The sequence below is a fragment of the Siphateles boraxobius genome, unplaced genomic scaffold (genome assembly GCF_051911475.1).
Source record: "Siphateles boraxobius isolate OS27281-9 unplaced genomic scaffold, OSU_SipBor_1 33, whole genome shotgun sequence".
Taxonomy (NCBI): Eukaryota; Metazoa; Chordata; class Actinopteri; order Cypriniformes; family Leuciscidae; genus Siphateles; species Siphateles boraxobius.
In genome coordinates this window covers 7,694,513-7,707,701 of record NW_027508953.1, presented here as the reverse complement: position 1 = coordinate 7,707,701, position 13,189 = coordinate 7,694,513, and the positions used below count along the sequence as shown (strand labels likewise).

Here is a 13,189-nt window from a genome sequence, read left to right as displayed (position 1 = left end):
GCGGTAAACGGGGAAGACGTCTTTCATCGGAGGCTGCTCTTTCGCTACCTGGAACGGATTCTGTTGAACGTCCCCAACCGGCTGCGAACCTGGCAGAGGCTTCTGCTCCGCGACCTAGAAAGAAGAGGAGGAGGTGGGGAGTCTCTTGTCCTTTGTCATCCCCTGTGTCTGCAAGCGCTGTCCCAGAGACTACAACGGATGGCGCTGTCCCTGAGCCTGCTGAAATGAAAGCGCTGTCTCAGAGCCTGTTGCAACCGAAGGTACTGTTCCTGAATCGGCTGCTGAGGGCCCGGCTCCAGAGTCTGCAGCAGTAAGGGCTGTTCCCGAGCTTGCAGTCGTGAGTGCTGCAGAGAGGGAAGCGGCCGATTCAGCTGCTGAGGCTGTTTTGCGCTCAGTTTCTGCCAATCAAGACATGCCGGTCGTCATTGCTGCAAGAACCCTGTCAGAGTACTTGTCCCGTCTTGTCAAGATCCTTGAAGTCCCTGTCTGTCCTGTCTCGTCCCCAGCTCCCACACCAGCCACCGAGAGCGCAGCACCCACGCCAGCCGCCGAGAGCGCAGCACCCACGCCAGCCGCCGAGAGCGCTGATCCCAAGCGAGCCGCAGAGAGCGCTGATCCCGAGTCATCTACTTTCAACGCCACTACAGAATCAGAGATGAGGAGTGTCGATTCCGCTTGGGGAAGCGTTGATTCCGGGTCTGATTCTGAGAGCTCATTTCCTGTTCCCGCTCCACAGCCATCTGCCACACCCCTTGTCTTCGCCCCGCTGCCGGCAGAAGCAGTTCCCACTGTCACCCAACCTCTGAATGTTTCCCCGGTCTCCCCTGTCATGGTTCAATCCCGGACTGTTTCACCTACTTCCCACACTACACCACCCAAACCCACCCGGATGCCTCGTCCACTTCCCGTAAATCCAAGACTCCCAGCCCAACTATCCACCCTGGACTATCCCCCATGAACTCTGTGTTTCCTCCGCCACCCCTTCCGTGTTTATTATTTCTGATTTGTCATCCCAACCCTGTTGTTCTGTTTTCGTGTTTGCCACTACTGTTCTTTGTCATGTTTTGTTGGTTTGTGTCAATGTCACAGTCAGTCTTGTCTCGCGTCTGATGTCCTCTTGAGGAGCGTCTGGAAGCTGCTCCTTAAGTGGGGGGTTCTGTCATGATCCGGCCTTCTTGTCCTTGATTTCCACTAGTCTTGAGGCTGGATCATGACAGACCCATGTTTTGTGTGCAAGCACATGGCCTTTTGTTTGGGCCATGTGCTTGTGTTGTCTCGTTACATACCCCGCCCCCTTGTTATCCTCGTCTTGTCATTATTGTCTAGTCAGCTACACATGTTCTTGTCATTAGTGTCTCCCTATATCATCCCCTTGTGTTTGCTGTCTTTTGTCGGTTCATTGTGATTATTACCTGTGTGTTACCTTACCTGTATCATTCCTTGTGAGTATCCTTTTGAGTCTATGGTCTAGAGAAAGTTCTACTGTTTGTTTTTCGTCAAGTAATCAGTCAAGTCTTAGTCTAAGTTTAGTCTCTCCCTTGTCTGTTTTGCCCCCTCGTGGGTTTTGTTTTCCTGTTTTTGTTACAATAAACCTTGTGTTCATTGTACACTGTCTGCATTTGGGTTCATCTCCTTGCACCATCATAACAGGAAAAATAAAAATAAGGATTTGTGATGATCAAAAACAAGTTAATTGAAGACTACCTGGAATACTGAATGATTAAATTAATTTCTTGTAAAGATTTAGAAAATAAAAACTCAGTCGGGTCACTTTAGACCCATGTTGTACATCAAAGGGTTAGTACATTTTAATGAGCAGTCACAAAATGACAATAACAAGATAAATAAATAATTTTATTAAAGAAACAATAAATACATTCAATTATAAAACATGTTTAATATACAATTATAAAATATATAAATAAAATAAATAAACATTATGAAAATTATAAATTGGGGGGCTCTATTTGGGTGAGGGTTGCTGCGTGTTCAGCTCCCGTACCCTAAAAGCCTTTCCCAAAAAGAGCCCCCAAATTCATATTTACATTTTGACATTATCTTTGGCTTATATGCACATTTAGCAATCAGCATGAGTGTGTTCTTCAAGGTGCTTCTTCAAACTGTGGAGGTAACTTGGAACAGAGTGTCTCTTTTTCCCTGATCCCTTAATATCTTCTCAGCACAAGACAAAATGTTTTTATGTTTTCTTTTTTCAACCTCTGAAACCTTTGACTTTTTCGACCTTGGACATTTGACTTTCTTTCCCTGATTTTTCCATGATCCTCCTGTTACCATGGGATGATAGTCACAAAACTCATTCCATGATTTATAATGCACCATCATTAAGATGTTGTGGAAAAACATGTCAGGATACCTAATCACTTCTGAGAACAAAATTGCACATATTGCAGTTGCATCTTGAGGGGACTGTACATAAGATTTAACTTTGTCATGGTTCCCCACCATGTAGTTCCAAAGTGTCTCAGAATACTTTTTATTGAACTGTTTTGATGTTTTCATTGTTGCATAATTAAGATTTCTGTCATCTTTCTCATAATTTTGGACTGGACAACAGTACAGATCGCTTGCTTTCAACCGAATTGTGAATATACCAACTGATAAGATGATATCATGCTTTTTATGCCAAAATTCAAGTAGAAAAATTATTATTTTGGCATAGTGGAAAAAAATTTTTATTCTGATGGGCGTGCCGTTGTTGTTGTTTAAGTTTATGACTTCGGGGCTCCTGTCAGCAATGCGATAAATTTTCGGAACCGCACACCCTTCCCAGGACGTATGCACTTCAAGTATTTGGTCAGTTATTTTTGCAGTGGAGTTTTGATTATCTGATTTTTGATCAAATGTATCAAGGGTATCGTTCAGAAACTTCTTATCATTCATAACCTCTTGCTCGAATGACAGAACGACTTGTGGCTTGCTTTCACTCCGCTCGCGATTAGACTGCTAGAAAATTTAAAAATAAAACATGAGTTTGTATATCAACAGTATTGATATTGATATTTAAATGTATAATTGCACAACAGGTCTAACTTACATTGTTCCCACTTTCCTCCAAACATGGGCTTATCTCAGGCTCTTCGTAGTCCTCAGTCTGACTGTTGTCACTAAAATGTACAAACATTAGTTAGGTTGTGTAGTACCCTAATAAATACAACACAAGAATAATCTTGACAAGCAATGACCATAAATAACATATTTAGTCAATATCTATTAAGAGAATATATGTTGTGTATGATGAGTAAATCATTTTGAATGTGGATTTAATTTTTTTGTATCTGGGTAACAGATTATATGGTATTTTAAAGATTTTTTTATACCACATAATAATTTTTTTGAAAGGAAAGGAAAGCAAGTGTCAATCACAAATAAAAGTTTTATTTAGCCTACCCTTTTCTTTTCCTTTTGCCATTTCCCGCGATTAAAGTTTTGTCTTTAGGTGGACAGTTAAATAAAGGTCTGTAACAAAAAAACAAAAAAAAACAAAAAAATCAGTTTGTAGATGCAGACAACAATATCATATAGTTGACAACATGCATCTGCTATACATTAACATTATAATAAACATACAAACATGTGGACAACTGCCATATAACTGCCTTGGCAAATTCATTACAGTAAAACTAAACTGAGGTACAATAATGTTTTAGTTTGAAATATAAACCTCCAGGAGAAATTATACTTTAAACTTCATTAAAAAATGTAAATGATTACTATAGATCAAGCTGAGAACCTACTTTGGTGACTTGAGAGATGACAAACATGGCTCCTCTTTACGAGACAGCGAAGTGATCTTGTGAACATCTGTTTAACAGGCAAGGAAGAAGTAATTCAAATTCTCTATTATGTCAAATTTAGCCTGTAAGTTCATATTTGTGTCCAGTCCATGATAGCAATGCAGTTGCCTGTATCATTTAGCAAGCATTCATCCAAAGGTACTTGTCAAATATTACACATGCTTACAGAGAGTGCTGAATATAACTTATGTATCCTCATATAATGCCATGAAACATTTAGCAATATATGAATAACAATGGACCTCTTTTGTTCTGTTGGGTTGTGTCATCCTCCTCAGATGAAGGCCCAGCCTTCAGGTTGATCTCAGGAAAACTTGCTTCCTCTGAATCACAGCCCTGATGTTTGATAGCAAAAAGACAAAATGAGTCTTTTTTGTCATCATTATCAAACTACAGTTCCATAACTAAATGTTACTGACCTCCAGGCTTTTGGAAGAGGAGTTTTCAACTGGGATTGCATTTTCAGAAGAGGTCTTCACTGCTTTGTTGATGCTGAAAAGTTGATGCTGACGGTTTCTAAAGATCTAAACTATGCATTAAAAAAAGGAATCAATCACAATCGCACATTATTCTTACCTAGAAATGGCCTTCTTTGTTTGGTCTTTTTTGTTCAATATGTGGAACGCTGAAGGCGATGTGGATGGTTGCGTACGTGTGGTCCTCGACGAGTCTTTTTCGTTGCATGTTCTTGAGAACGAGAACAAGAACATAGAAATTGTTCAGAGCCCATGCTGCAACGTGGTCCAGTTTTAATGATGAGGAATCCATGAAGGAAGAAAAGCTGAAGCAGAACATTTTCTCAAAGAAACTGAATCATGAGGTGCATCATTAATACACGTTTAAAAGGCGTCAGTTCCTTCTCTTCAAAACAGGAGAAGTATCCCAAATAATTTTGGATGGAAGCTTTTGGATACATGCTGCCATACATGTTGGATACATTTTCGGATGTTGTTGACAAGTAAAACATCCCTTTGAGACAGTCAGATTCCACATCATACAATACTTTCAGCGATATCAAAGTGGGGATCAAATTGGTTGCCGTTCTTGTCCTTGATAATGTGTTAGGTTGGTTAAGCTTTGCTTTTTCAGAAAGCAGTCATCTAGTCCTTTGCTCACTGCATTCTTCTTCTATTGTATCTCAAAAATTTGACCAAACAGTTAACTTGTTCTTGCCTACCAAGGCAGGGGTTGAGAAGCTGCGTGTCCTCCAGTATAAAGCATACTGATGGGTATTCATTTTTCTTAACGTTGCCTGCAAGTTGCTAGAGATTCTCCAATATTCGTGATTTCTGCAAAGGTTCTCCTTCCAAATACACCTCTCACTCTTCTAGCTCACAAATAATGAATAATGCCCTTATTTCAGAGATGTTTGAAATCTTCTAAGATGATGTGGCTTTTTATTTTTGTTTTTTGACTAGTGAGTCCATCTTCATTCCCCAAAATTATATGACAGCATGGGCTACTGAGCTGTATTGTCCTTGGTATCCTATTTGGAGTTTAATCGCACCGAAGGTTGCACTTACATTTTTGCAGTGGCTTTCCCTTGCGTAGCCTCGTCTTTGGACTGCTTTTCATGCGGAACCGACAAGAAGTCTGCTGCAGTTCGTGTATCCAAGGAAAAGATGCTTTTTTATATTTTTTTTAAAAATGTACTCTGGTCATTTTGTTGTAGTTTTTTTATTAATTTGTAGTTTAAAAGGTGGTTCCATTTGAATTATTGGCTCCAAAGAAAGAATTATTACATTTTGAACAGAGTACCTCCAGAGAGCACCACCCTTTTAATATCCATACATCCAGTGCTTGAAGTGAAAAGTGACCTAACGTGTCCGCGCTCGCATGTCATGCACGCCAGTGAACCTGGAGGTTCAATGTCAATCAAAGGTCAGAAGAGAATATACGCTTAGCAAGAATCATTTCTGGCACTGCATAGCACAATATTGCCAGTACCGCATGAGTACCATCCCACTTCAAGCACTGACTAAACATGGCTTGATAAGTATCAACCCCTTTAGTGACAGTTTGGTTTGTCCATGTATTATTCATTTAGCTTGGCAAATCTTCCTTAGCAAACCATTGAGGATCGGACGCATCATCATCATTGGTCGTATTGCTGGCACTGGTAGCACAATAATAGGCACGTTATTCGTCAGCACGGTCGTGAAGGCATAAAAAAGGAAGGATCCTGAGAAGGGATGAGTTATAGCCCTGCCTCCTCCAAGACAATGTGGCAGCAAGATTGCTTAGAATGGTTTTTGTTTTTGTTTTCCTCAGACACTGTAGCCAGATTTTGTATATTTTGTAGTTCATCAAAGCTGTCGGGGACCTCCAGAAAAGTTTTCCAGTTGTAGCACTCCAGCTGTCGGGTTTGTAGGGAGTTTTCATAAGCTGGAGCCTTGACTGTGATCTCACATGAGCTTTCTGGTGGATGAAATGCAACTTTGAGATGTCAGGTGTCATGTTCACCTGGTTATGGGAGGTGTGGGTTGAATACTAATCAAGCCATTTCAGTTTGCATTTAATCTCTTTTTTTTATTTTCATGATCTTTTGAAAATTTTGTATGAATTTATTGATTACTTATTTACATTTCAATCCTGTATTGTAAATGGAATAGTTGATTTTAAAAAAAAGAAAAGAATGATGTCTCTCTGTAGGCGCTATGTTCTGTACATCTGGCCGCAAAAACCTAATGTTTCCATAACATTTGTTCACATTATTACATTACTAGTATATATGCTTTAAATGATGCCAAATCAATAAGTATTATTGTTAGTATGATCAATTTTGTTTTAAATTCAGCAGCCAGAAATACACCATCTCCATCCAACCAGACTTCACAAAAAGAAACAAAACTCTCTAGAAAATGTTTTTTTTTTATTATTAACCCATTGGCAATACTGGGTTATTTGGGGTTGGAAAAATGCATAAATTGTGAATGAATCTTAAAATTTATATTTAAAAATATTCAATAAATTATTTTTTCAAAATTTCTAATACAATTAGAGTTGTACATCACGCTTTAATATAATACTAGTATAAAAAAAAATGAATTGGTTGAATTTAAGTAGCCCATCTTTTGATCTAAAATGTAATAAATTGGATATTCAACCCACCATTTCTAGAGAGCAATTGTGGAACCACCCTTGAAACAGTTACAGAGTATAAAACATATAGTACAAAAGTAACATTTAAACATTTGACAAGACCAAACAAACCCATTGCACTTTTCTTGCTCTTGTTTCCATCCTTGGAGCCACACTGGTTTTGACAGTGGAGTTTTGGATGATGGCATATCTCATCCAAATGTGTTTTTTCTGATTAACAGAAACACATAATGCAAGTTGAATATATTATAGTGCTGTACTAGAAGACTCTGGTCTTGCTTAGCTATAGTGTAGCTCCTGTTAAACTGCCTATAACTGTGTGAATCTTTTTTGGTACGGAGCATTGATGATGGTGATATTAATTCAGTTGTGGTTCTGCACTCCTTGCTCTTACCCTCATCATTGATGGCCACCCTCCTTTTCTTGCCTCTTTGTGATTCCTGCAAAGGATTAATTCAAGATGGAATGAAGTTAAATTCCATTTGCAAAGAACAGAAAAGGCAAAAAGAAACTCTTCCACTTCGACAAAGCATTTGCAATTTCAGTTTTCATGTCTTAAAGTCACCATGCAGGCTGCAGTCAATAATTTTATCTCTTAAACCCATCTTTGATAATCAGAATGACATAATTAAATGTTGTTTTTCCTGGGGAAATTATTTTTTTATGCCTTAAAATAGCTTGAATGTAACTACATCCACTGATCCACTTGGTCAACTGTATAAACGCTACACAATGTCAAGTGGAAATATTGGTTTAATTCAGCCATGCTTGAACCAGAAACTCAGAAGAAGTCTACAAGTCGAAGTATAATAATGGTAAAGTGTTTTATGTATCGCTCTCGACAACGTCGGACACATAGAAGATTAACCTTTGACTTGATTACGTTATCAAATAGTAAAATGTAAATAATGTGTTGCTAATGTTACGCATATCATGTTCCCATTTGCCATCGTAGAGTCAGAAAGTTGCCTTCTAATAATCAGCATCTTTAGAAACGCTTTGAACATCATAGAAAATCAGTGGAGAAAACTGGATTTTCACCAAGGGGTTCTTTAATAGAATTCATATCAAGCACTATTACTATTATTGTTCAATTTCTGACATATCTTTGAAATATTTGTTACATTACATTAAACCAAAATACACATATCTGTCTGATGGATTACAAAGAATTTTTTTAAATTATTATTATTATTTTCCCTATAATTAATCACTAATAAATAAAAACTGAAATACTGCATAATGCATTATCACATTATTATAGAAGTCAGACCATTAGCATGTTATATGAAAACTATAAAAAAAAATATATTTTTTTAAAAATTACCATTTTTTCTTCCATGTGTGAAGATCGTCCTTTATTGTATCTGTGAAAAGATGTCAGATTGATGTCAGAACATGTTATTTGCAAATAGTTTAAATTTATTACAGTTATTAATGATTACATCTTTTACTGCTGTAAATGTCATGTAATAGTCAGAAGCATAAACATTTATCATTGACAATTATCACTAAAGACAATTCTTTAATACATAATGGCAATATTATGCATGTCACAGTTATTGTTCGCTTACGATATTTTACACATACTATTCGATATACAATCTATGAAAATGTGACATTTAAAATGTAGAAGGGTCATTCCTACAGTTTACATTTGAAACACTGCATACTTTACAAGAAATGTTAATCAACTTGCACAGTTTTCCATGCACTTAATTATTAGTTACTGGTACTCATTCATTAGATACAAGTACTTATTTATTATATACAATTAATTTTCATTCGATTCTAGTACCTGTTCAGTATATTTTTTAATTGTTACTAGTAACATTTCTTATCTTACTAGTCTCAACTGCTTTTTTACCCGTCATAGACTAGTCAGAATGGCCACTGTAGAGTTCAATTAAAAATCTTACTAGTAAAATAAAAAATCTTACTAGTAACATTTGGAATAAATTCTAGTATCTATTGAATAAGTACTAGCTAATGAATAAGTACTAGTAGCTAATGATGTACTAGCAGCATATTTATTTAATAGGTGAATAAGTACAAGTATCTATTGAATAAGTAGGCTACTAGTGTATTTAATAGGTACAAGTACCTAATGAAGTACTAGTATCTCATAATTAAGTTCTAGTTTCTAATAATAGGTACTAGTATATAAAAAAGTACTATACCTAATGAATAACTACTAGTATGTACTAGTCACAATTGGAATACATACTAGTCAGAACTGAATAGTTGATATCTGAATGGCAGATCCCCATAGAAATCAATGGCAAATTTTTTAAATGTGTTAGTAACAGAAGAAGAGTTTCTAGTCACTATATAAATAAGTACTAGCATCTGATCACAAACTATCCATTTAATGAATAAGTACCAGTTTCTGTAATAAGTAGCCTACTAGTATGTAATGAATGTGTACTAGTAAAAACTTACTAGTATCTAATGAGTACTTGTATGATATAATGAATTGGCCTATGTATGTGAATGAGTAATGATTAAGTAGTATCTAAGTACTATCTTTTAAAAAGACACTAGTACCTAATGAACAAGCACTTGTACATAACGAATTAGCCAACCTAATGAATAAGCATTAGTGCCTTACAAATAAGTACTAGGCTAGTAGGCTACATAAGGAATAAGCACTGGTACCTAACAGAATAGATACTAGAAGCTAAAAAATAAGTAGCCTACAAGTAGGAAATAGATACTAGTAGGTTTTAGGGATTAAATGTAAAAATGGCTTGCCATATACACAGCAACTTTTTGGCATTGCACCAAGCAAATATCAATCGTAATCATTGCAAAGAGTAGATCAAGCGCCTAACAAGTTCTATGCACGTTAATTAGAATACTTTGATTTCCAGCACGGCATAAACGGATATGACATTTTCGTTGGCGTCCCAATAATGCCGACCAAGTCTATACATCACAATAGGAAAGAAAAGATGAACACAACTTTCATTTCATGCCGTCTTTAAAGGTGCTCTAAGCTATGTCGGGTGAAGTCACTTCTTGTTCACGTTTAAAGTATTGTCAAACAAAACGGAGGTTAGCTAGACCCTTCCTCCTCCTCATCCGCGCATTACAGTGCGTTCAGGGAACAGGCAGCTAGTGGATAGTGAGGAGATGTTTGCTGTATGTGACAAAAATGTTTTGGTATAAAAAATGTGTGACATCGCACCTTTAAGCATTGTAACAGTTATGCTCAGTTTTGGTTTCATTTTCATAGTGATTCAGTTTATGTTTTGCCTGCCTTTTAGTTATAGTTAGTTTCCCCTTTTTAAGTGTTTCTTTGTTTTCTGCCACTAGTTTGTTACCATGGTTGTTCATTAATTAGATCACAACTGTTTGTTTTCTGTTCGTTATCTTGTGTATATAAGGTCTTCATTTCCTTCAGTTCATCATATGGTGTTGCTTGTGTGTAGACACACTGTTTTGTTGTGTTTTACCAGTGTGGTTTACCGGAGTTGTCTTTGTTTAAATAAACTAAATATAGGGTGCCGAGCGAGGCTTCTGAAGCAGTGAGGCTTCAGTGCACTGCGTTGGTGCTTCGAAAGACACGGTGCTCTCACCATCTGGAGGTCAATAAAAATTCCTACACCAACTGTGTCATTCAAATGTTTTGTTCATTGGGATGTCATTGTATGTTTTATTAGTATATTTAAAAAGCATACGTCATTGGTAAGATGGTGGCGCGTGTGTGTGCAGTGATAGAGTTTCCAAATGTCATTGTATTTTGCACAATACAAATTAAATACTTTCTGTTCTTAATTTTTACTCGCATCAGACTTTCGTCTTTTCACCTTCTAAATAGAATGTCTAATACACCAATAAATTAGGCCTGTGAATTTTAATTGCACCATTTTGTGTGTGATCCTTACAAAACAACACAAACACATGCACATAGTTAAAAAACACAATGCACAAAAATAAATGCAATTACATATTTTTATTCAATACACCATGTTAAAAAAGCTACATACATATAGGCATAACCGATATAATTATAATATTGCACTAAATAGATAGCAGGTATAGGACAGCGCAATCGACTCGCTTTGTATTTCCACACCTGCCTTCGTACCAGTGTGTCGAAAACTCAAGTCGTCTGTCAAAACAATAGGTAACTTTTGTAACCCCGGTTCTCTGATAGCATTAAGTGAGGTGTCTCACTATGGGATACGTCCCTTCCGCTTATTCCTCAGAAGCCCTATTACATTACGCCAGTCCCAATTGGCTGGCAGACATGACGTAGTGTCTGGGTGTGGCTATCCCACCCCTCAGTAGAGGAGCAACACAACATCATTACGACATTCAAAACAAACACACTTCTTCCTCACTATCAGAAAACTGGGGTTACGCAAGCAACCTATTGGTCTCTTTCAAGCATAAGTTTCGGTGTCTCACTATGGAACATCCTAACTCCCGTATTGCCAGATAGCTTGCCTCGAAGTCTCCTGCCAACCACAGTAGAAACTGGCAAAGCGCGACGTGCGCCCTTCATGAACCTGTATACTAAAGGATGCTGCCGAACGGTTTTATTATCAAAACCTATGTGACAAGCAGAAATAGCGACAAAATACACTTTTATGGTTGAAAATGTTTTCCCTTGGTCTATCAAATCCTGTAGAAATGAAAGAACGACTGCCACTGAGCACTGAAAGGGAATCTCGTGCTTAGCCGCGCACCAGCGCTCAAACACGCCCCATTTGCTTTCATAGAGAGACCTAGTCGACCAAGCTCTAGCATTCTTCTGATAACACTGTCAGACAGACTGGTTGTATTCAAACTGAACCACTCACTGGCCAGGCCCATAGTGCCAAGAGTTCTGGGTGAGGATGAAAGATCTCCCCCTGCTTGTGACAGCAGATCTCTGCATAATGAGAGAGACCAAGGGTCTTCGTACAGCATATGTATGATCTCCGCCAGCCAGTATTTCCCTGGCCACCTCGGAGCTATTAATATCAGCTTTAGTCCCTCCTCCCTCACTCTGTAGAGTGTTGGGGATATTAACGCTATCGGCGGGAACGCATAAAGGAGAGTGTGGGCCAGTCGTGTGCCAGCGCATCTATCCCCAGAGGCCCACTCTGATCTTTCAGGGAGAAAAACAGAGGACACTGAGCATTGTCGTGGGACGCGAAGAGATCCACTGTCGCTCTGCCGTATAATTCCCAGATCTGTTCAACCACTTCCCTGTTCAATTTCCACTCCCCATGAAGTGGATTGCCCTTGGACAGCAGATCCGCACCCTGGTCCATGACACCCTGTATGTGCGTCGCTCTCAGGGATAAAGGATTGGCATTGCTCCACAAAATCAGGTTGCGTGCCAGAATGTGCAAGGGAAGTGATCTGAGGCCCCCCTGTCGATTTATATAAGCCACAACAGTAGTGATGTCCATTCTCACATTTATCGTCAGAAACACGGCCAGCATTTCCAGATAGTTCATGTGAAGACTGGTCAGATGATGACCCCATCTTCCATTCACTATCCTGCCCTCGTGAATGCCCAGGGAGTCCAGTGACAGTCCCAGATATGTTATAGACTGAGCGGGAATCAAAACACTCTTTTCGGTGTTTAATTTTAAGCCCAGTTTCTGTATATGTTCCAGAAGCATGATTGTGTGATCTCTCACTTCTTGCTCTGACTGAGCTGTCAGCAACCAGTCGTCTATGTAAGCAGCGAGACGAGGCGGGGTCAGGGCCACTTCTGTACATTTTATAAATACTCTTGGGCTGAGAGACATGCCAAAGGGGAGAACCAGGTATTCATATGTCACTCCAAGGACAGCAAACCTCAGGAATTTCCTGTAGGGTGGGTATATCTTTAGGTGAAAATCTTTCAGGTCGATCGATGTACAGAAAAACAAACGCCTGGGCATACCAGTTTTAGGAGTGTAGAATAAGTAAGCATTCTGCACTTGTACTTCCTTAAGTATTTGTTCAGTGCACGCAGATCTAATATTGGACGAAGGGCACGAGTTCCTTTCTTTGGGACGAGAAAGTATCTCGAGTAAAACCCACTGTGGCTTTTCTCGGGCAGGACCACTCTTATCGCCCTTTTCTTCAACAGAGTAAATTTCGTCCTGAAGAACATGCTTTAACTCTCCCCTCACCGGAGAATGAAGTATCCCCTTCAAATGCGGGGGGGGGGTCTGCTCATCTGACTGGGCAGAGGTATGCACACATCGAGCTGCTCACTCCAGGATAGGGCTGCCGTGGTGGGTGCAATCGTTTGGAATACAAATCGGAGGAGCCAGGTGAAA

General features: G+C 38.7%; 1 protein-coding gene across 1 annotated transcript in view; it reads right to left on the bottom strand.

Annotated features, from left to right (window-relative positions):
- Positions 1-1,841: 1,841 nt before the first annotated feature.
- The window catches only part of LOC143701746 (uncharacterized), a 134,618-nt gene continuing 123,270 nt past the window's right edge, over positions 1,842-13,189 (bottom strand). Inside the window, exon 2 of the mRNA XM_077195313.1 lies at positions 1,842-2,944. Within this exon, the coding sequence (XP_077051428.1) occupies positions 2,116-2,901 (786 nt within the window). The 5' untranslated portion in view covers positions 2,902-2,944 and the 3' untranslated portion in view covers positions 1,842-2,115. The remainder of the gene's footprint in view (positions 2,945-13,189) is intronic.